The following is a 21,727-nucleotide window of genomic DNA, read 5'->3' as shown; positions in this document are numbered from 1 at the left end:
GGGAGCCATTAGGAGGTAAATGCTTCAGGCAGTCTTTTGCAGACGTAACAGGTTTGAAGTCCATTGCAGTAATCTGATGCGCTCTAGTTAAAGGTCTTACCCTATTTATTCGTTTTTCCTACTCGTTCAGATATAGGTTGCAGGCATTTTTAAAGACACTCATTTTCTAATAAGCATGTTGTCCCACAGGCATAGTTTTTTCGTTGTGTGCAATTTTTTTGTGTGCGTTATTGGCTACATCTCCGCACAACGTTTGTCATTTTCAGAGCTGGCCATAACTACAGTCTGGCCTATTTGTAAGGTCAGTAATCAAGGCGTGGGTGAATACAGAGGTGAGATCTGTGCCATTCCCATCAGCCACTACCCTCTGCCAATAGTGAAATCCTTCCCGTGTGGCATGGTATGTGCTAAAGAATTCTGTGTGATTGCTGTATGAACATACAGTGGTATGTAATTTTGAAAGTGATACTCTAAATGACAAGGTCATAGAGGAGCAATACGTGGACCCTGTTTAAGGGAATCCGGTATAAACGGAAGAGTGAGTTTTCGTTATTTCATGAACGGGATCATGGGTTTAGTTCTTACGTCTTCAGAAGGAGTGTTTCAGTGGGTGGTGGTGGCTCACATGAAAATTTGGTTCAGTGCTCAAGAGGCCTCGAGTTTTAGGTATTTCTAGATGTGCAGAATTTTGTTCTTGAGATGTTGTTGATCATCCACATTGTTGACTAGATGTGAGGTAAGCATGATAGCGTTAATGGATGGATTTATAAGTTAAACACCGGATCTTGGATTTAATCCTTTCTTTGATGAGGAGTCTGTGCTGCTCCTTGCGAAAGGGTGAGATGTGGTCTAATATTCTTGTGGATGGCATAAGGCTGGCGCTTCACTGGAGGGCTACGTTGATGGAAGCAAGTGAAGCTTGAGGGACCACCAGCAAGGTTGGATTTGCCAAAGCTTAGATACGAGATGGCTTGCAGATTTTGAGTATGAGGAAGAAAGTTTGGTCTTTTTGAGGGAGTGTAGTTGATAATTGGCTATTTTGTTCATGTGAGGAATAAGAGTCGGAGTGGAATCAAGCATGAACCCCAATATTTTTGCTGAAGTTGAGAGCGAGGGAGTGAATCCATCCACTTTCAGTTCATCCATCAGAGCTATTTTGTTTCTGTGCCTATGAAATATGAGAAGAAAATCAGTTTTCAAATAGTATAGCAGTAAGGAGTGGCCTGCAGTGTAGCAAGCCTGGGTTCTAGCCTGTTAATCATGGCTGGATGATGATTTGCTGTATAGCTGCTTGTTTATTGGTGTGTATTCGTAAGAGGTAGCGTTTAGTTGTAGTTGTGGCACAGTGAATAGGACTGCAGTGTTAGCAACAGTTAAGGTGAAGGGGACTGGCGGAGGAACTGCAAAAGTGCGTTGTGTAGTTAGTGATTTTTAGTTCGTAGAGGGGGGTTGTGGTTTAGGAGCCCATGGTGCAGTATAGGTGGCAGTGGTGCAGTATATTGGGCAGTTAATTGAAAAAAGGGGTGTTGGGTATGTGGCCAGAGAGGTGATGGGTGTGGGACAGAGATGATCTGCAGGGGATGGATGCAGTGTATTAAACAGTTTGGAGCAGTGTATCGGACTGAAGTGCGGGTATGAGAAAGAAGCGTGCATTCTAGTGTGCAGAAGAGTGAAGTTTTTGGGCAAGAAGAGTGTATTGTAGGAATTATATGGCGGGTCAGTGAAAGGCATGAGAAATAATGGAAACATTACAAAGCTGATGTGTCCTTCTGCTCCACTCCAGGATCTAGCAATGCCTGTGAAAAGACCTCCTTTGCCTTCCTGCGCCAGGAGCTGCCAGTGCGCCTCGCCAACATCATGAAAGAGATTAACTTGCTACCAGATCGACTGTTGGGAACCCCTTCCGTTCAGCTGGTGCAGAGCTGGTAAGAGCTAAATCTACTAAATCTGTATCCTTTAATCTATTCTGCACTTTCCAGGCTGCTGTCCACCTCACTGATCCTTCCGCTTCAACCCAGTGGGATGGATCATTTACCCAGTATCATGAAGGCAATAACACAGCTTTTGGTGGGCGCCTCATTCATTCCCCACACTTTCCGTAGAACCTGGTTATGCAACCAGCTCTAAATGGAAGGAAGCTGGTACCAGGTAGGCATCTGGACACACTTCTGTCCTAATTGATGGGTGATCAGTCCACAGCAGAACCACCAACCGCAAGGGAATACATTACATGTTCGCATTTACCAACATCATTGGTGCCACTTATTTGATGAAAACACACCCACTCTCATTCTCCCGCCCCCCCTCTTTTCCCCCCTTCTGTCTCTCAAAATTAAGTGTTTTTTATTCCACAAATTGCTAAATTCTAAAAATGGTCGGAAGATCATGTTGAAGCTTGACTAATTTTGTTATAAAATAAAAGAATCAGCTGCAATGAAATCTATGCGTATTGAAGAGGGAATAAAGTTATAGCAGCGTGTTCTAACACCTGATACCTTTACGTATTTTTGAAAATATATGCGTAATTCACATTCTATGTGTATAGTTTTTCGTCGCTGTAACCAGCAAGAATCAGGTGCTCATGTTCTTGACCTTGTAATGTAGAGTTGAAAAGCGGATTCTCACTGCAGGGTATGGAACCAACTGCAGAATTAGCATGTTGTACAAATGTAAAATTAATCTTCCCATTGAAATGTTTTATATAACATTACTTTAATGTGCTACAGGGCGGCCACAAAGATCCAGCGATATCACTCAATAAAAACAATGAAGTCGGCAGAAGAGGAAAAGATTCAATGTGCTATTTTTAGTTTTCAAAAATTGTTAATTTCCTTTCAGCTGGCCTCGATGGGATCTGTTCCCATAGAAACCTTGGTCGGGAGAGACTGAACTTGGCGCAACGTGCCGCATTTACACGCGTTTGTCTACAGTATCTTATTATTATTATTATTATTTATACGGTATTCACCTTTCCCCTACTTTCTGGCTTGCGCATGCCCAGCAGCTAGTGACCTTTCCCCTATTTTCTGGTCACGTGGAAGTTCGTCTAGCTTTCTGGTGGTGCACGTGCAGGGGTGTACGTGCAGCAGCGCCACGCGCCCGTCACTGAGGGCAATGGAAAGAGCCGGTGTACTATCGATAGACCCACCCCATCTGTCTTTACACCCCCCGCGTTTCCACGCATGCGCATAAAACCAAATGTCTTGGCTGCATGTATTTTGAAGCACCCCACTCTACTGCCCGTGTACTGCGCATGCGCTTTCAAGATCCAGCGGCGAACATTCCTCCTGCTCGAGCAGCGTTAACCCCATAGCTGCCAGCCAAGGCCTGCAACTGAAAACAGAGCAGAAGGGAGTCAGGCAGCGGCTGCACAGCTCTCAGACACAGTAAACTAAAGGCAGCTCAGAACGAATGAAGCATCAATTGTATTTATTAATGGCAGCCACAGCAGGTCAGCTGCACCGGGCTCAGGGAGGTGCACTGGCAGGGAGAGCTCTGTCAATATCATACTATCCTGCTGACTTTATAAGGCTCTGCTCCATTAGGACCGGAGTATCACGGGTCAAATGGTGGCAATGGAATATTTATATAGCTGCCACCCGAGCACTCAGCATGGTTTGCAGTGACTGCTAGGAGTCAGTGAGCTTACAGAGAGCCCCCTTTTCGGTCACAGGCTGCTCTGAAGACAGGCAGTATCACTAAAACACTCTACTGTGTGTGCTACTACACTGTCCGAACACCGTTATCTTACTGGGACATGAGGTATGGTAACCGTTATATATTACACTGGTGGCCCAAGGAGCTAATGTGCCTACTCCAAGGATCTGTGTTTGCTCTCCTATACTCACATGTTCACTTGTTTGATTCCACATGAGTTTACATAGCTTTTCATCCTTCTAGGGTCGATAAAATGAGTACCATTGAACAGAGGATCTTTGACCATTCAATAGCACAGCTAAACTCTGGGGGTTTTATTTGCAGTCTACTAATATGCGTGCTATGTTTGTAGGTAATAGAAATGAAAACTCTCAGAAATGTCCATCTACAAACAGTGGTGCTGTGTTCTGCTAAACAGGCAGAGCACAGCAAAAGACAGGACCACAGGGACAGCACGGCTATACAAATATCCAATCCACCACTGGCCTGAAACCCCCATCGCATGGCCATGCAGTCCATAATAACTGCTGACTGGCACCACTGGCGGACTCAGCAGCTATCACCTGCCTGCTGGAATCAGGCATGGCGACCAGCTGACAACCTGCACCCCTGCATTTAATTTGGCCTCATAAATGACACTGTGGAGTGGGTCAGGTATAAAAACAAATTGCATCCACTTAAAAGATCCCCCCTCCCAGAACCGGCAGCAAGTGAACTGGAAACACGATAAGGTACCGACCCCCTTAAGTTTGTGTTTCTCATAGCTGCGTAAGGAGACCGCCGACGAGCAAATAAATGAGCAATAGAACATGGACGCCATGTAGTATATTTCTATATACTATATTCTTTTTAGTTTCTCTTCTTGGTAGAGTAGTTCATTTCGTACAGTTTTTTTGACGTGGTGTATTTTTTTTAAATTAAGATAATGCCTTTCTTTATTTTTTGGAAATTATAGGAACTTTGAATCATATATTTGCAAACTGGGGATTTGCATTTTCTACACCGACTGGTTGTGAATTGGAACCCAGCCTGGGATGCAGTATGTGATGCCACCTTTGAATTAATAGGTTGCATCGCAAATCCACCCATGGCAACATTTTGTAACAGGAACGCGGGAGCTGGATTTGAAAAAATCGAGGCAATTTATTTACTCCATTGGTTGACATTGAAAGGGTACATTTATGGGGCGGACAACTAAAATAAAGCAATTTTTGGCTTTAAAAAGTGTGAGTCTCTGCCTGAGTCAGTTCTTTCTGCCACGTATACAAATTGCCCATGGATAGGGGGGCCGCAAATAGACCTGCCTAATGAATATTAATTGAGCAGGATGCAATTTGCGACCCACTATGATTGGCTCCAAAAATGAATGGATAAAAAGGACTACTACGTACCTTCGTTTACATTTTTTAACTGGAAATATTTTTCTTTAAAAGCTGGCTGTGTGCAGTAAACACAGTTGCTGCTTTAAAAAACAAGAAACGTTTACCGTTTGACAAGTCATGAGGGGGAGTAGGCAGTTCTCCTCTTTAGTAATGGCTGCTCCCCACGAGGCCAGCATTACGACTCCTAAAGGGGAAGCTGCTGTGGTACGCTATTCCATAGCGGTTCAATTACCACCCTCCCCAGCTCTGGGGTCAGTTACTGATCATTGATTTTTCGACTGTAGTTGTGGTCATAAACCAATGATACATATCCCATTTTCGAAATCAGTCGTACAGGAATGCCTCTTTCACACATACATCCTATTTGCAATTCGGAAAAGGTTGCGTAAGCCCTTTTATGAGTCAGGAAAAAAAAATCGAACTCCTAATGGGTCTTTTGTACACAGGAAAAATCTCTATTGCACTCACAAACCTTGTGATTCTCTGAATCTAACTCTTTGCTAACACAAACTACCTTTTATACATCTGGTACCTCATGATGATGTTGTGCAGCTTGTCCTGGAAAATGTTAATTCCCAGGCATATAGTCCGAGGCACACTATAAATGACCTCACCATTCAAACGAACACTCCTCATTGAACTTATAATAGGATGTTCAAGTTCTAGAAGAATTTGCAGAATTTTGTTTGTTGATGTGATTTTTGAGTTGTGATATGGAAGCACAGGAAGGCATTGTGGGTCTAACACTGGGACGCTTACAGTGGCAGTGTACTCTGGACTGCTGACCCAGTGGAGTGGGTATAGGTGCGTTTGTGTGAATGCTTTTAGTTGTGCGTAAGGGAGATAGACTAGCTCTGTTTGCAATCGAGGATAATGTAAAGGCATAGGAAGCAAATCCTGCTCTGTCGTGAGAGCCAATGTGGAGCTTTCAATGCTGTGGAGAAATTTCTCTAGTACCCTTCTGCCAGACACACTCCTGCAATCTGTGGTGCTACTTGGTTACACTCATTCAAAGGGCATCCTAGACTATTGTCTATAACAGCTGTATTGAAGGAGGACTGTAAGAATGGAGGAGTAAAGTTGATTACCTTGAAAAGTTACAGGATGTGGTATCAGAGGTGACTGTTACCAGTATTAATATGAGCATCTTTAAATGCAGTGTTGTCAAGGTGGACCGCCTTCGTGAGAGAGATGGTGCAACTAAAGAACAGAGATAAAGATAAGGCTGGGCTACTTTCACAATAGGCGGACATAATGACTTCTGTTTTCCCTCTATTAAGTTTTAGCCTATTTTCCTTGTTTATATCATAGTGGTTTGCCAAAGATTGTCTCTGGGTTATCAGTTGTTAACAATACAGTGGTACTTGGGCGTCTTCAACGGAGAACTGAATAAATAGCTGATGACTTGAAGGTCTGTAACAGCCCAGCAATCATGTTACTTCAGTCCTCGACCGAAACCCAATCCAGTGGCCATCAAATGTAGAGTGGCATAAGTCCACCCGTCATGAAGTATTATTCTCTGCCCCATTTCATCTATGTTTCACAGACCTCCCAGTCACACAAAGGGCAGGTGGTGATGTGGATGATAGTTCTGTACCTGGCTGATGCTGTCCTTGGCCCTGAATCCTTTTGTTGAAAATAGGTATCACAAGTTTTTTACCTACGTTTTGAGGTTTCTACAGTTGTCATGATGAAGCCTGAGACCATTATCTCAAATCCCTTGTAGGGTAGTCTTTAGTCACATTTCTGTTATTCATCATGTTATTAGTATACAATTTCTCACCGTAAGGAATCGCAGAATTCCGTTCAGCTCCTTCTGTATAAGGTTTTTATACTCCCTCGCAGCTGAAGGTAGGCTAATGCTAAGACTTTGGTGTCAGATGTGAGAGTAAAATATTCCAGTGCTCCTGGAGAGTCGTTGTATTGCATTAAATGATCTTACTATGCCTTGAGATCCTGCTTTGAAACCCACTGTGCCTTGTAAGTTATCTGCTATCAAGATTATGTGCCTCTCTCTTTTGATTGCTTTGTTGAGTTGCCTCATGCCTCTCACAGCAGTTTGTCCTAATGCGTGACCATTGAGGAGCATGTCCTTGGAAACTTTTAATAAAACGCATGTTCTAGTTTTTTTAGCTCTGGCTTAGCTTGTCGGCAGGCTGGCACAATATGATGTGATGTCACAGCACCCCTGGTTATACAAAGGTGTCAATATGTAATCTTACTTGTTTCTGATTAAGGCATGTCAGTCGTTCGGATGGTGTAGTATATTCTTCCAGTACTATGTCCGCCCCACATTGCTTGATATACCACATTGAAGCTCAGCTGAGTGCCAGACCGTGCTCATGTGACATAGATTTGCATGGGGATCTTCCATTTATGCAATGTGGATGACTGAATCAAAGCCAAGCTAGCCAGAGTATAGGCATAGGAAGAAGTGTACCGCAAAGCAGTATATATTAGCATGTTTTCACTAGTGATAGCCTTGAACTTGCCTGTTTGTATCAGTCTTTTTATTTGTTAATTTGCAATTTTTTGCTGTAGCATGGCCCAGGCCCAAAATATGACAATGGACCACTGCAGAGATGAGGAATTATAGGATTGAAGACTAGGGCAGGTCTATAATACAGATATAATTGGCGTAAGTGCAAACAATTGCATAGCAAGTATTAAATATCAGTTAACAACTTGTTAAAGGTACGCTTAGCATGTTGCAAAAATGGCCTAAGTTCCAAAGTGTGAGTATAAGTAATAGCTTGGTTTTATGAAATGAAATGAAAAATAAACTTATATAGCGCTCTAAACCCGCAGGTATCAAGGCACTATGTTCCAGAATTCCTAAACCCCTTTGGGAGAACCTGACCTAAGACGAGAAAAGCCTGTTTTTTAAGTGCAGAGGTGTCAAATCTAATTAAATATCTACTTGTCCATAGGGCAGGTTGCTTCATAAGGCTACTTGTCCTGTAACAAAATCCAATTGTCCCTTTGGTGCCATATAGTCCGGCAACCTTTTATATTTTATTTGTATATAGTCTGGGCTCCAATCTCGATTTCTTCTTTTTTTCCTTCCTTTTCTTAGTTTTAGGTTTGGTTGTACAAACTCAACAGGCATTCAAATGCCAAATCCTTAAAAAAAATAAGGGACTTTCGCTTTGGTATGTGGAATTCCTGGCTTGGCAGTTGTTTGAGCTGTCAATGTATTGCTTGAAGGAACGGGTTTTAGACTTTACAGGATTCATTCCATTTAGGTAACGCATTACCTGGGTACCCAGGATTATTCAGAAAGCCTATAATTTTCTTTCATGTCCTATTACAAAGATTTGTTGCATGAAATCATTGGTGTCCAGGAAAAAAACTTTTCAGATGACCGAAAATAACAAGCATTGGCATAGCCAATAGGTCTCGCTTTTGGGACCTTATAAGTTTTTAGCCATGCAACAGTTGATGTTGTTGCACGAAGGATATTGTGCTGCATAACTAAATACTTACAAGGTCCCAAAAGCGAGAACTATTGGCTATGCCAATGCTTGCTATACTTGGGCCACTGTCAGTAGTACAGCCTGAACTTACATTTTCTTAGGGCGCCCACCCTAATAATAATGGCTTTGTATTGAGGAACCATAAATAAAAGTTTGAACAGCATTAACATGGACACAAATATTATAGTAACTGCAGACAATGCCCTTCCCTGGGCCATAATGTTGTATGTAGTGTAATATGGCAGCCAAAGGGCTTTTGCTGCATGGGGTTTGTCCTATCTGACCCAAGGACAAAATAAACATAAAAAACTTCTTGTTCTGGACCCCAATCAATATATGCCTGGACGTCGGGCTATAGGAATTCCACACCCCTATAGGTGTTTTCGGAAAGAAGCAAAATAGTTGATTTCCGCAATGTGGCTTGGCAAGGTATTCTATAATTTGGCAGCTGCAACTGAGAAGGAGCATTCGCCACGTCTTGCCTTTCAGAATTTTGGCACAGTAACTTCTATACTTGAAGCTGATCTTCGAATCCTACTCGGCTTATACAGATGAAAGGAAGACCTAATGGCCTGTGAGCTGTTGCCGTGCACAGCTAGGTGAACTGTACAAAACTCTTTGAAAATCACCCGCTTCTTGACTGGAAGCTAGTAGAGAGAGCTATTTCCGGGTGTTAATAATGAGTTGTGCTGCACATTTTGCACCAACTGAAATTTGTTCAGAGAATAGCTGTTTATGTCATAATAGATAGCATTACAGTAGTCTAATCGCGAGGTGATTAACACGATAGCCACTGTTGTGTGTTGCTCCTCAGTAATGAAAGGGAAGATCGAATTATATAAAAGCAGGTGCTTGTGGTTCGATTTACCTGCAGATTGAAGTTGAGGGGGTGTTATCGAACAGAACCCCTAAGTCTTTTACTGATTCAGCTTGAGTTTGGAGGGACCCACATGAATCCTTCCACCAGAGCTCTGACCAGATTGAGTGCTGGGATCCAAAGACCATATCTTCTGTCTCATCCGCATTAAGCTTAAGGAAAATTTCCAGTCATGCAAAGTTTGAACTTATCAGTGAAGAACACAATCATTTGTCTGTCATCTGCAAATGATACTACCTGGTATCAAAAGGATCTCACTAAGGCTGCCAAAGGGAGACATAGAAGTTAAAAGGTTTGAGCTGAGAGAGGAGCTTTGCGGAACCCTACCTGGAAGGCTGAAGGCCTTAACTCTAAAGTGACTACAATTTACAATCTGCCATCTCCCAACAAGGAAGTAGTGAAGCAGTTCTACCTCCTTGGCCCCCACCCCTATTCGTTGTAGCCGTTTCACAATTTGTGAGGGCATGATAGTGTCCAAGGCTGCTGATAGGTCCCAACAGACCTGGACAGCCGACCCTCCCTGATCCACCTGCATTCTCATAGAGTCAATGGAGCAATAAGTAGCTGTGGGCACTCCTGAAACCGTTTTGAGAAGGGTCCAGAAGGGCGTGATCAGTAAGAAATAGTTACTTTAGAAGAAGAGACTTCGAAGAGTCCTTAAGTGATTGTTAAATAATACATAGAACGTAAACAGATATCAGGGCCACCTGAAAGAACCTTTTAAATAGTAAAATACACATTTTTGCCAGTTCTAAGTGCTGTAAGTAACATGTTATCATTACTCAATATGCAGTATTCACTATATTGACCCATGGAATATTGGAGGCTGAGTTTGGCTGATCAGGATTTCAACTCCATAACCTCAGAAACGCCTCATGTGTCTAAATGTTAAACATTCACTTCAGTGAGCCATCTTGTTGATTGTTACGAACATACAGGAAAGAAAATGCATTAAGACTGAGGGCACCCTTTACAAAAACATGAGAAGCTGCAATAGCCTTCTTTAGAAATATCCCTCCGCTGTGCATCTAGAGAGAAGCCGGAGATCAGCTCATACTTTTCTAGACATTACTATATCACAGTAGTACAAGAATGAATACAAAAGTGAGACAAGTGATGTTTAGGATTTTTTCTGTTTCAACATCATACCTACTTTATATGCAAATTAAAAATAGTTTATTCTGTGCACAGCAAATGTAGATGTGTTTATTTGTGGAACAAAGTTAAATGATCACATTCTTATGTCAATGATTTTACAGCTTGAATAGTTGGTGAATCACAGGTGACCCACTCAGCATCCCCATACATTTGGAAAGATTATAAACATAGCTCGTTCTTTTTGAAAAACATTCTAATGACTGACTAACAAAAGCATCTGAAGATCTCTAACCCTACTTGTAGATGCCATGAAAAGATATAACTTTCCAGCTACAAAACTATTGTTGCTGCTAAATGAAACATTTTCTTGAAGTGGAGGCAATTGGGGTTGAAGTGTCTTGCTTTCCCCCAGTCAGTAATATATACACTTAGAAAATGTATTGGGGCTCAACTCAGGTTTTTTCTTCATAACAGGCAGTGTGTGAGGTATTGCATTGTAGCATTTAGAAAGCACTTCATATCCCTTCGTTTGCAAAGTACTCCTCTTTGGATTGGGTTTTGGGTTGAACAGTGTTACACATTGTGTTGCTTGTAGATGGACCTGTTTATTTATCGGGTATAAATTTCCTTCTCTTTGCCACTTTTCTTACAATCATTAATTAGAATATCTCATAATTGTTGTTTGTTTAGTCCTACTCTTCTCAACATGCAACATTAGCATACTTTTCCACATTTGCACTATTAGCTAACAAGCAATATGGCATTAAAATGTACCAAAAGTTTAAGAGTAAATGCTTTTGCAAATGCTTACTAAGGAGTTATAAACACGAGAAAGCCAAGCTTTCATTGCTCTCCGGATTTCAGGGTGTTTTCAATTTACTGTTATTCTTGAAGTGAGTGTGTTTCACATCTTAGCTGTTTGTATTGCGAAGTAGTCTCCTCCAGTCCACCGTTTATTGAAGGAAGGGACAGAACTCTGGAGTGATTATAGGTATGGGACAATTGATGAAGACTCTTACTATGGTGGAAGCTAAGCTATTGACGAGGATGTCCTTGAATATAGGTGCTGGTGATGGGACCACCAGCAATCTCAAAGCACCTTAGGCATTTATGAAATTGGTGATGTAACCATTAGCTAGATGATTGAAGAGTAGATTGTATCAAGACATGGGTTGAGAAGTTGAGTTGATGTGCAAGTTGACCCATAGGTCCTTTTTGATTTGATCCTCAAGATACCTTTGGCTTTGGTGATAAAGTGTTTAGCTGGTGTCACATTGTTCTTGTATTTTGATGGTTTTGACCACAAGATAATGCTCTGCTGATATAGCATAGTTGCACATTGGGTTAAATCCACATCAGAAACCTAGTCTTTATGGAGAGTATGCATAGACATACTAGAAATTATTAATGTGCATTGAAATGCTAATACGCATCTCAGCATTTAGTAACTCATTGTTTAATTTTTTAACACTGAGATAGTTATGTCTATGTGGATTGTCTTTAAATTATGGTTGATTTACTCAAAAGTAAGCAATTGAGTAGCTGACAAATTTAATATCAAGATATTGCCTTTTTGTTAGAGATATTTCTATCTAATGTAAAAACACAGCAAATTCTTTTTCACATGTTGACTTGTGATATTAAATTATCCGCTTTTGGAAAGTATGTGAAAATAGAAGCAAGTAAACCTCATGGGAGTTTTGTAGGTTGAGCATTTTAGGGTCAGGAATATGACAATTATCTTGAAAAAGGTCCTTTACTTTAGCTTTATATAAGTTACAGGAATAATAGATACTTTTTGCCCTTTTTTTAACTGCGACTTTATAGATTTTGGAATAATATAGTAAGTGAGTTCATCTTTCTGTTTAGTTTTAGTCTCTTTCTGGATACTTTGTAGAAACCTTTTTTGAAATGATGGTTTTGAGGACTAATGTCAGCCAGTGATTGAACTTGTTTTCTGGAGCGATGAGAGTTTTCCTACCATGGCAGCTAGAGATGCATAAGGCAATGTCTGTTAGGTTGTATTCATGCGCAGAGTCCAGCTTTGTAGATGGATCCTTAAGTGGATGTGAGTTCCCGTTTTAAGGTTTGCTGTAGTAGTTGGTTCTGGAACAGCGGAAGCTAATCTATCCAAACCGTATGGAAGTTTTTGTTATGGCAAGTTCAATGGTAAATGCAGATTGTAAAAATCAGAAGTCCTTAGCCTTTGTGAAGGTCAACTGAAGACTGGTTGATGAGAAAACTGAACATATTTCATTCAAGTATGTAGGAGGTTCTTGATCATTGCCGTTTCTTAGGCTTGAGATAGCAGCATCCCCACATGAGGCTATTTAATTCCCAAAATCGTGATCTCATTTGGGGAATGGACTCTTGGCATGAAGGAAAACAATTAAAACTGTGTGTCATGTCTTGCTTACCGTAATTGAAAACCTGCAGTAGTAATTCCAGAAGTAAGTCTCTGCAGATTGGGTTTGTCAGATTTAGCAGTAGGTTTTATAACGTTACATAGTTATCCATCAAAATTAGGGGCACATTTTGTGCCAGCCTTAGCTTACACAGATGATGTAGTCCTGTATTGATTAACAAGCATCATACCGCAAAAACATACTACTTCATAATGAAAAAACACAGAGCTGAAGGTAATGACATTTAGTGGCTCATCTGTTGCTAAATATAACTGACTTGAGGGCAAGGGACTCTTGCTTGTCCACAATTTCATTGTGTGAAACGTTATTGGGTGCTTTTTTTTCAAACGGAAAAGCTACTACGTCCATAGAAGGGCAGAGCTTATAAATATTATGCAGGGTTTTCGAAAAAAACATGGACAACTCTTTGTTCTGCTTTTACTCTGCTAAAATTGTAGTTAGGTTATTTCATAGCACACCTGAATTATGGACTGAGGAAAACGCTAGAAGGAATGCTAGAGTCTGCGTCAATCGAATCAAAGACATTGGTTCAGAGCTTGAAATCAAGTCAGCCAAGGTTAGGGCCTGTCATTCCATGATAACTACTTTGGTGTGACTGACAAAATAGACTGGACAGTATCTTTTTTGCTGCGACTCCAAATGATTTGACTTGGTCAGCTAAGGAAGTCTAGATCCTGAAATTGTTTGTAGAATCCTATTTTTGTCTAGTGACAGTCCCACATAGATTTATTTTTGAGAAAATATTAACATTTCACATATTCAGGGTGTGTGATTTAATAGAACTGGGCTAGTAAAATCTGAAATCTTAAGAGTATGCATATTAAGTAGATGGTTGTTTTTTATTTACATTACGAGGACCGGAAGCTTTATCAGTTGTTTCTAGTGAATCCATTTTTGGTGTTAAAACTTACTGGATCTCAGATCAGCATTAATATGTAACATTGTTAGTGTTGTCTATGTAATCGGGAATCAGTTTATTTCAGATGTATTTGCAAGTGCTTGGAATTGCATATGAAAGGTAGCATTTTGTCATCTATTGGCAATCTAAATGTGTTCATGTATAACAGATAATTGTTTTACTTTTATTAATTTTCCTAACAACATTTCTATAGATAATTTGATATTTTTTGGGGGTAATTTTACTTTAAATAGGCATTTTGTTCCTTTTTCTTTTAACAAAATATATATAAGTAAAGTAGAGGAGCAATTGAGAGTTATCAAAGCAGAAGATGAGCACACGTTAGAAAAAGAAGGGTACCTGAATGACTATGAGAGGTTGGGCAAATGAATAAGGAGAGGGAGGTTTAGAAAGAGCTGAAGCACTGTTATTGTAGTTTTTCTCACATGAGATATGGTTGTTGTACTGGAGAGGATGAAGAGAGGTAAAGCACCATAGGAGAGGCAGTTGGCTGCTAACTAAGATGGTTCAGCCGGCCGAGGCCACACATCCTTACAAAACCCTGCCTTAATCTCGTAGCTGACACAGCACCACCCACAGGAAACTTGCCTGGGAGAGGCGCAAGCAGAATCCTCGGTCTCCGGGGGCCGAAGGTGAAGCCGTCCTCTTTACCAACGAGACAAGAACTTTTGGGCCTGTTGCGACCAAGTGAACACGATCCTGAGGCGCGCGTGGGAGCAGTGTAGCAGGACCTGCTGCTGAGTCGGCCTCCCTGTGACGCGCTGGTGCTGGAGGCCGGTGGTTGCGGCCCCGTCGGAGTGCCCTCTAGGGTCGCAGGCACCCTACTGAGGGTGAACCTGGCTGCCGGCTGGGGTGCGTGCGAGGTGGACCGGCTGGACCAACTGCACTGTTAAGTCCTGCGGAGTGGCCCGGACATGCGCTGCATTTTCATGCCCCCTCCAATTGTGGACATACATGCCACCGCCAATCCATGCGGAAAGGAGACTGCAAAGGTTGAACAGCATACATCCTGCTAAACAGCCACGGGGGCGGGCAGGGACTGTCTGGAGGAATTGCGGTGCGGCCCGGGGTACTTTAAGGGCAGCCTAAACCATGGCAAGCCACAACGTGCTAGCGAACTGCGGGCTGTGTCGCATACAAAACGACTCCACTAATTAGGGTGACACTGGGCAAGCTAAACAGCCAGTGGCCACATGAACTGGCCGGAGCTTGCAGTGTTACCCTGCGCCTACCAGTGCCACGCCAGTAAAAAACCAAACCATCCAGCGTGAATTGGAGCCCCTGCACGACAAGAGTTCAACACGCCAGCCGGATACCAGGCACCTAGCTGACGGCGTGACGGGAGAAGCCGAGATGGACTACGCACAAGAAGACGACCTGAGATCCATGATCAAAGATGTGAAAGCAAGCTTGTAGGCAATCGACTCAAAGCTTGATACACTGGTGTTCCGCATGGACCAAGTAACTCAGCGGGTTGAAAAAAATGAAACCCGCATTGTGGCCCTCAAAACCAGGGTGTCTGACTCAGATGACTGTCAAGCCGAAACACACGAACAGATGCCAAATATGGACAAAGTACTACACCTAATAAAGGGAAAAAATGAGGATTTGGAAGCTAGATTCCGACGCAGTAATGTCAGAATTACTGGAATCCCGGAGACGACAAACATACCAAACATGGAGAAGAACGTGGAAACCATGTTGAAAGACCTCTTTGGCAGCAAACTCTCTAGAATGTTCCTAGTTGAAAGGGCTCATCGCTCTCGGCCCAAAACCACCTATTGGGGTGCAGCCGCACCCAATCCTGGCTGGTCTTCTCAACTACCGTGACCGGGACAGATTGCTGAGGATGACCCGTGAACACGGATCGGTGCAATATCAAGGCAACACAATATCCCTGTATCCGGATTCAATTCAGCTGTTTCAGGCTGCACGATGGTAGTTTGTTCCACCCAAGAAACTGCTCCAACAATCAGGAACTAAGTACGCTCTACTGTACCCTGCAGAGCTCAGAGTGCAAGCTGAAGGCAAATCTCTCATTTCCACGGATCCGAAAGCCGCGCTGAAATTCGCCTATCAGTCGGCAAGGACACAAATGCGCCACCAGAAGGCCACCTGAGTGGCAATAATTGAAGCACTGCCTCCGTACCTCTGCCCGGTTTGATTTTCAACATAATACAAAACACTGTTGTTAAAGGTTCTCTCTATCTATGCTCTGGAAGACTGGTCTAAATATCACTCATGTCATGCCTGTCTCTCTTCTTGTTAAAATGTTGTGTCATTACCCCATCTCACATAGTAAATGTAAAATCATAATTTGAGATTCCTCAGGACTCGGCCCCCCAGCCTTAACTGGCAGGGGTGTATGCCGGCCAACTCCTCGTTCCCCATGGAATAAATCCCTTGTAGCCTCTTTGGCTATTCTGAAATAGTTGTTCTGGTTTGGGGTAATGGGAGGGATGCTTACTCAACCTAATTGGGGGGTTTGTGTGGGAGGGGGTGGGTTAGGTTCTGTTATTGCTGTTCCATATTGCAAAATGTCCTGCTGAAAATGTTGCTGTTGCATGATTCCACCAAGACACAAGACACACGACGCCGACCCATAGATGTTCACTGCCACAGTATGCGTTCCTTCCTACATGTCTAGCATTGCACACAGTCTATTACATACAGAGCCAGTCGCTCCCGACCTGGACCTGACACAAGTCTGCGTAGATTTAATTAAACTGCACTACCTGGAATGTATGCAGTCTAAATGGCCTTAGAAAAGCGAGCTTAGTACACTCCTATCTAATCAGGCACAAAGTAAGACATTTGTTTCCTACAAGAGACCCACTTAAACGACACATCCCAGGCCAGGTTGAAATCCAGCAAATGGGGGACATTCATACCTCATCCTACTCTAATTACTCAAGGGGAATCATGCTCCTAATTCGCAGAGGACTCCCATGGACAACCGAACGAGCTATAATCGACCCAAAAGGCTGTTACATAATATTGAAGGGTCGACTCTACGGGCAGCAAATAACTTTAGCAAACATATATGGGCCAAACACAGACAATCCTGAATTCTTTAACCGCTTCAGCGCGGCGCGAATTTTCGCGCTGTGCTGAGCGTTCTAAGAAACGGGTGTGGTCGTGACGGAACGGTTCCGTCGTGACTTTAAAATGATTTTGTCAAACCGCGGAGACAGAGTGGGCGCATCTCGTACCCATCATTCACCATCGGCAGTCACACTTCGCACCATAATTGAAGATCATTACCTGATAGACACTTGGCGCGATTTACATCTGGATGCCAGAGAGGGCACCTGCATGTCTCAATACCATAAAGCCTAGTCCAGACTGTATTTTTGGCTCGCATCCAGAGACATCCAGTCTTGGATAAATGAGGCCATACACTACCCACGCACACTGTTGGACCATGCACCGGTGGTGCTCAAGCTTAAAATCCCGAGACCTTACATAAAGCCCTTCACATGGCGCCTACCCCCAAATGCGCTGCTAGATACGGTATTTAAGGAAGAGATCTGGAACAAAATTATAGAATGTTTCGAACACAACACAGGTACAGTGGACTCAGTAGGCACAGTTTAGGAGGCCTTCAAAGTTGCCATTCGCGGGGATTGCATAGCCCTGCAGTCAGGAGTTCTGGGAGACATCTTCAGCTGCCTCATGAAAATAGAGGGAGAAATCCGAGACCTAGAACGCCAGTACTTCCAATCCCAAACACCTGAAATACTGGCTAAAGTGCGAGAAAAATTAACGGAATTCCAAGATGAGGCTGATAGGGAAACCAAATTCCTGCATAAGCATGCACAGGCTCGCAAATACGGGGAGGGCGATAGACCGGGTAAGACGTTGGCTAACCTACTAAAACCGCCCAGGGGCTCCTCATACATTTTTTAGCTCCAACCCCCCTGATGCACCACCGGTCCATTCACCAATTCAAATCCTGGGTACAATTAATTTTATTTACACCCAACTATACACCTCAAAGACAACCCCTTCAGACTCACTGGATGTGCCGTTCACTGCTGAGGACATCCAAAGAGTCATCTAGAGCCTTCCCGGGGATAAGGCACCCGAGCAGACGGGTTTACCTCTGGCTTTTATAAAGAATACGTGACTTTGCTGTCCTCTCGCCTGCTGGAGGTATACCAGGAGGCGCTACAAAAAGGGTCACTTCCACCATCCATGCACGAAGCAGTCATCATAATGCTGCTCTAGCCGGGCAAGGACCCAACTACATACGACTTATACCGCCTGCTCTCCCTAATAAACATAGACAATAAAAAATTCGCTAAACTATTGGCGAACAGACTGCAGCCACTGCTCCCTCTCATCGTACGTCCGGATCACTCTGGATTTGTGCCAGGTCATTCCACCTCTCAAAACCTAAGGACATTCTTTACGCTGATGCATTATCTCGCTCCACATGTCTCTGCTATAGCCGCCTTATTAGATGCCCCTAAGGCATTTGATTAATTAGAGTGGAAATTCCTCTTCATACTCCTAACTCGGCTGGGAATGAGCCATACCTTTTATAAAACAAAATAAACTCCTATATGTTTCAACCATGGCAAGAGTGCAGATAAACAGTTTAATTTCTGATCCCATCACTACCTCGCGGGGTACCCACCAGGGATGCCCACTATCCCCCCTACTGTTTGCTATCACCACAGAGCCGCTTGTGGCTAGGCTAAGACAACACCACGCGAACAGGGGTATAGGATTCACTACCAGGGGCTTGATAGTGCTGCACCCTTTACATCATTGACCCCGGTGTTAAATTTGCGCCTGTAATCCAAAAGCTTATGCGATATGTGGGCATTTCAGGAATCCACATTAAGTGGTCCAAGTCTACGATTCTCCCGCTTATATATGGTACAGCAGCCTTTAAATATGACTTCCAGAGAGCCTGGCAGACGGACCAACACGTTATCTAGGCTTCTGGATGAGCAGGGACATACAAGAGGTCTGGGCGGCCAATTACTGTAGGGTAATGTCATGGATTGAAGAACTACTCTAAAGATGGAAGAATCTGCCCTTGTCCCTCTCAGGTCGCATCGCAATTAAAAACATGATAATTATCCCCAAACTGCTGTATCTCTTTGTAAATATTCCCATACCTATAACCGCACAATTCTCAAACGCCTCAAATCAAGCCTGGTGGAGCTAGTCTGGGCTGGAAAACAACTCCGGGTATCCTGGGAACTCCTGACACTACCACTAGCACAAGGTGGCCTTGGGGCTCCAGACTTTGTGCTGTATGCTTACTGTGCTCAGGCCCAATATTTGCACTTCTGGCAACACCCAACGCCATTTCAGCCACATGTCGCCTTCGAAATAGACAGGCTTGCCCCCCTGTCACTGTCAACAGCGTTGTATCAAAGCTATAAACGCCCTAGACAAGAAATTGACACCACAGAAACCATGTGCTGGGCTTGGGGAGGACTCTGTAGGAGGGCAAACCTGGACAGGATATACGAATCATCCATACCACTAGCCAACAACCAACAAATTCCTCCGCTAATGGAGCAGTCGCCTGGGCTCACACACACCGTAAGGGTTTGGATACATTCAGTGATCTGTACCCGACTGCCAATTCCTCACACTACAGCAACTGAGCAGTTCCCCCACTAGACCCGCTACTATACCTCCAGATCCGGGCATCATGCCGCGTAAGGTATAATATTTACCCGCTGTCCCTCGCACCTCCCATCCTAGAGCACATTCTTACAGAAACGTCAGCCCGCAAATTGATAACCCTCATATACACTATCACGCAACCCGAATCTTGGGTCATCACACCTAGTTCGCGCAGCGCTTGTGATACAGATATTGGCGTCGCCTTACCCGACGAACAATGGACCTTCTGTTGCGGTCAACTAGAGCAGCTTTCCCATATTATCGCCTCAGACTAATACACTTGAAATTCCTGCACCGCTTATATCGCAATCCGGCACAACGTCACCGCATGGGCAAACAGCCCGACACGAAATGCTGGCGATGCAGGACATCAAAGGTGTCATTTCTGCATCAGGCCTGGGAATGCTGGTTCATAGCTGGATTCTGGGTTGAGGTGTTGAAACACATACAGGACATAACAGATCAAAAATTTACAAAAACTCCCTTAAAGGCGCTGCTGGGTTATGTGCGAACCATTCCGACGGCAGGTAGGTGACTCACAGCGCTCTTACTTCTGCTGGCAAAAAGGTGAGTAGCCATCCACTGGGGGAAGACAACGCCCCCAGCCATAAAAACCTGGGTAGCAGATCTTACATATTGCAGAGACCAGTTGACATGTTACTGGGAACTTATGCCAGCCGGTCCCGCCCCAAAGACATTTGGGCCTCATTTACATTCTGGCTCAGTTCCATATAGGGGGATACATTTTAATGGGCACTAGACAAACACAACAGGCCCGATTCCGTAACCACCGCGTTGTAAACATATTAACCAGCAGGTCGCTGGCTACTGGCAGCAGACATAGGTACTTATGCGCTCGGATTCATGTGTGATCCACGAGGCAACTTTTAAGCTTGGCTGATAAAAAGATGTGTGCTTTTTATGAAGATGATGTGTCAAGATACAGCTCTCCCGACTGTAAATAACCAAGTCTATGTAAAACACAGAAATGTCGGATAACATGTACAATGCATGTCTTCAAATGCACTAGCACCAATAATGTTGATCAATCACTGCGGTGGTTTATGCTATGTTATTAACTGTTACACTCAATAAAAATGAATAATAAAAAAAGTATTGGTGCAACGTGGACAAGAGTATTAGGACTTTAAAAGATCCCTCATGTTTCAGCGGATGAGGATGAGGAGCTTTAGCAAGCTTTCAGGAAAAGTTTCTGGTCACTTAACAGAAGGTTGTCCAAGATCGATTGGGAAAATTATATGGATGAGTAAACTTAAAGAACAGTAGAAGAGAGTTTATGATCCGATTTATGCCACATTGTTTCAGCCTGACTCTGGAGGGGTTATGAGCCTGCCTTTAGGAGAAGGATTGTGGAAGGTGTCCGTGTAAAGACTGTAGGGGGATGCGAAGGGTGTCGAGGGAAGTGTTAATTCTTGAGAAGAAATGACTAGTTGATTTATGAGAAAGGTCAAGGGGAATCTATTCTGTGACAAAGTAGTGGGGTAAGGGCGGTACAAGAGTGATCTTTGGCTTAGAGAGCTATTGGAGAGAATTTATGGGCCTCGTTAAGTAAAAGAACCATCAGAAGTGTATGATTAAGGAGTGGTTTTGGGAGCTGTCTAGCAGGGCTTATGGAAGTATTGAGTGACATAAAAGTCAATAAGAGCACTAGAACAGGGCCAGCTTGGCTTCGGATGGACGACGATTAGTTCATGATAGTTAGAATGCAGGATATAAGGCTGCACGGCTGAAGTGGAGCTCAGCCTGAAGAACTGTCTTCCCTAAGTCCAAGTACATGAATAGTGGAAAAGATGTTGGATGACGGCACAATGTCAAGTTTAAGGAGGAGAGTGTGGTTGTCTTGGATTGAATCCCAGAATGGGAGGGAGCCTTTGAATAATTCCATTGTTATTAGGTGCATAAACCCCATCCTTTCAAAAACGTTGGTGTCAATATTGACTTGAAAGGCCATCAGCTTGGAAATCTACCAATCCAAGTTGATCCTTACACCCAGGTCAGTGAAGGGCCGCAGAAGAAAATCTGTAGGGAAAAACATCAAATTGAAAAATTCTAGACTGTGAAATATGAACTAGCTATTTAAAGGTCAAAACATGCTCTCGCCCTACACCTCCTTTGATGACCATCTTGGCTAACCTGATAACCATAATCAGTAATCTCTGATTAAAAACTAGATTATCCCTGGAAGAATCCCATTTAACATCTCATTTACTGTGTTTAGT

The 21,727-nt window shown here is 43.2% G+C and overlaps 1 protein-coding gene across 1 annotated transcript in view; it reads left to right on the top strand.

The window, feature by feature from the left end:
• Positions 1 to 21,727, top strand: part of PDK2 (pyruvate dehydrogenase kinase 2) — an 85,350-nt gene that overhangs the window by 8,965 nt on the left and 54,658 nt on the right. The window contains exon 2 of the mRNA XM_078645243.1: positions 1,784 to 1,925. Within this exon, the coding sequence (XP_078501369.1) occupies positions 1,784 to 1,925 (142 nt within the window). The remainder of the gene's footprint in view (positions 1 to 1,783; positions 1,926 to 21,727) is intronic.

The sequence above is a fragment of the Lissotriton helveticus genome, chromosome 5_1 (assembly GCF_964261635.1).
Source record: "Lissotriton helveticus chromosome 5_1, aLisHel1.1, whole genome shotgun sequence".
In the NCBI taxonomy this organism is placed as follows: Eukaryota; Metazoa; Chordata; class Amphibia; order Caudata; family Salamandridae; genus Lissotriton; species Lissotriton helveticus.
Note: the sequence above shows the minus strand (reverse complement) of the source record. Positions and strands in the feature narration are given on the sequence as shown.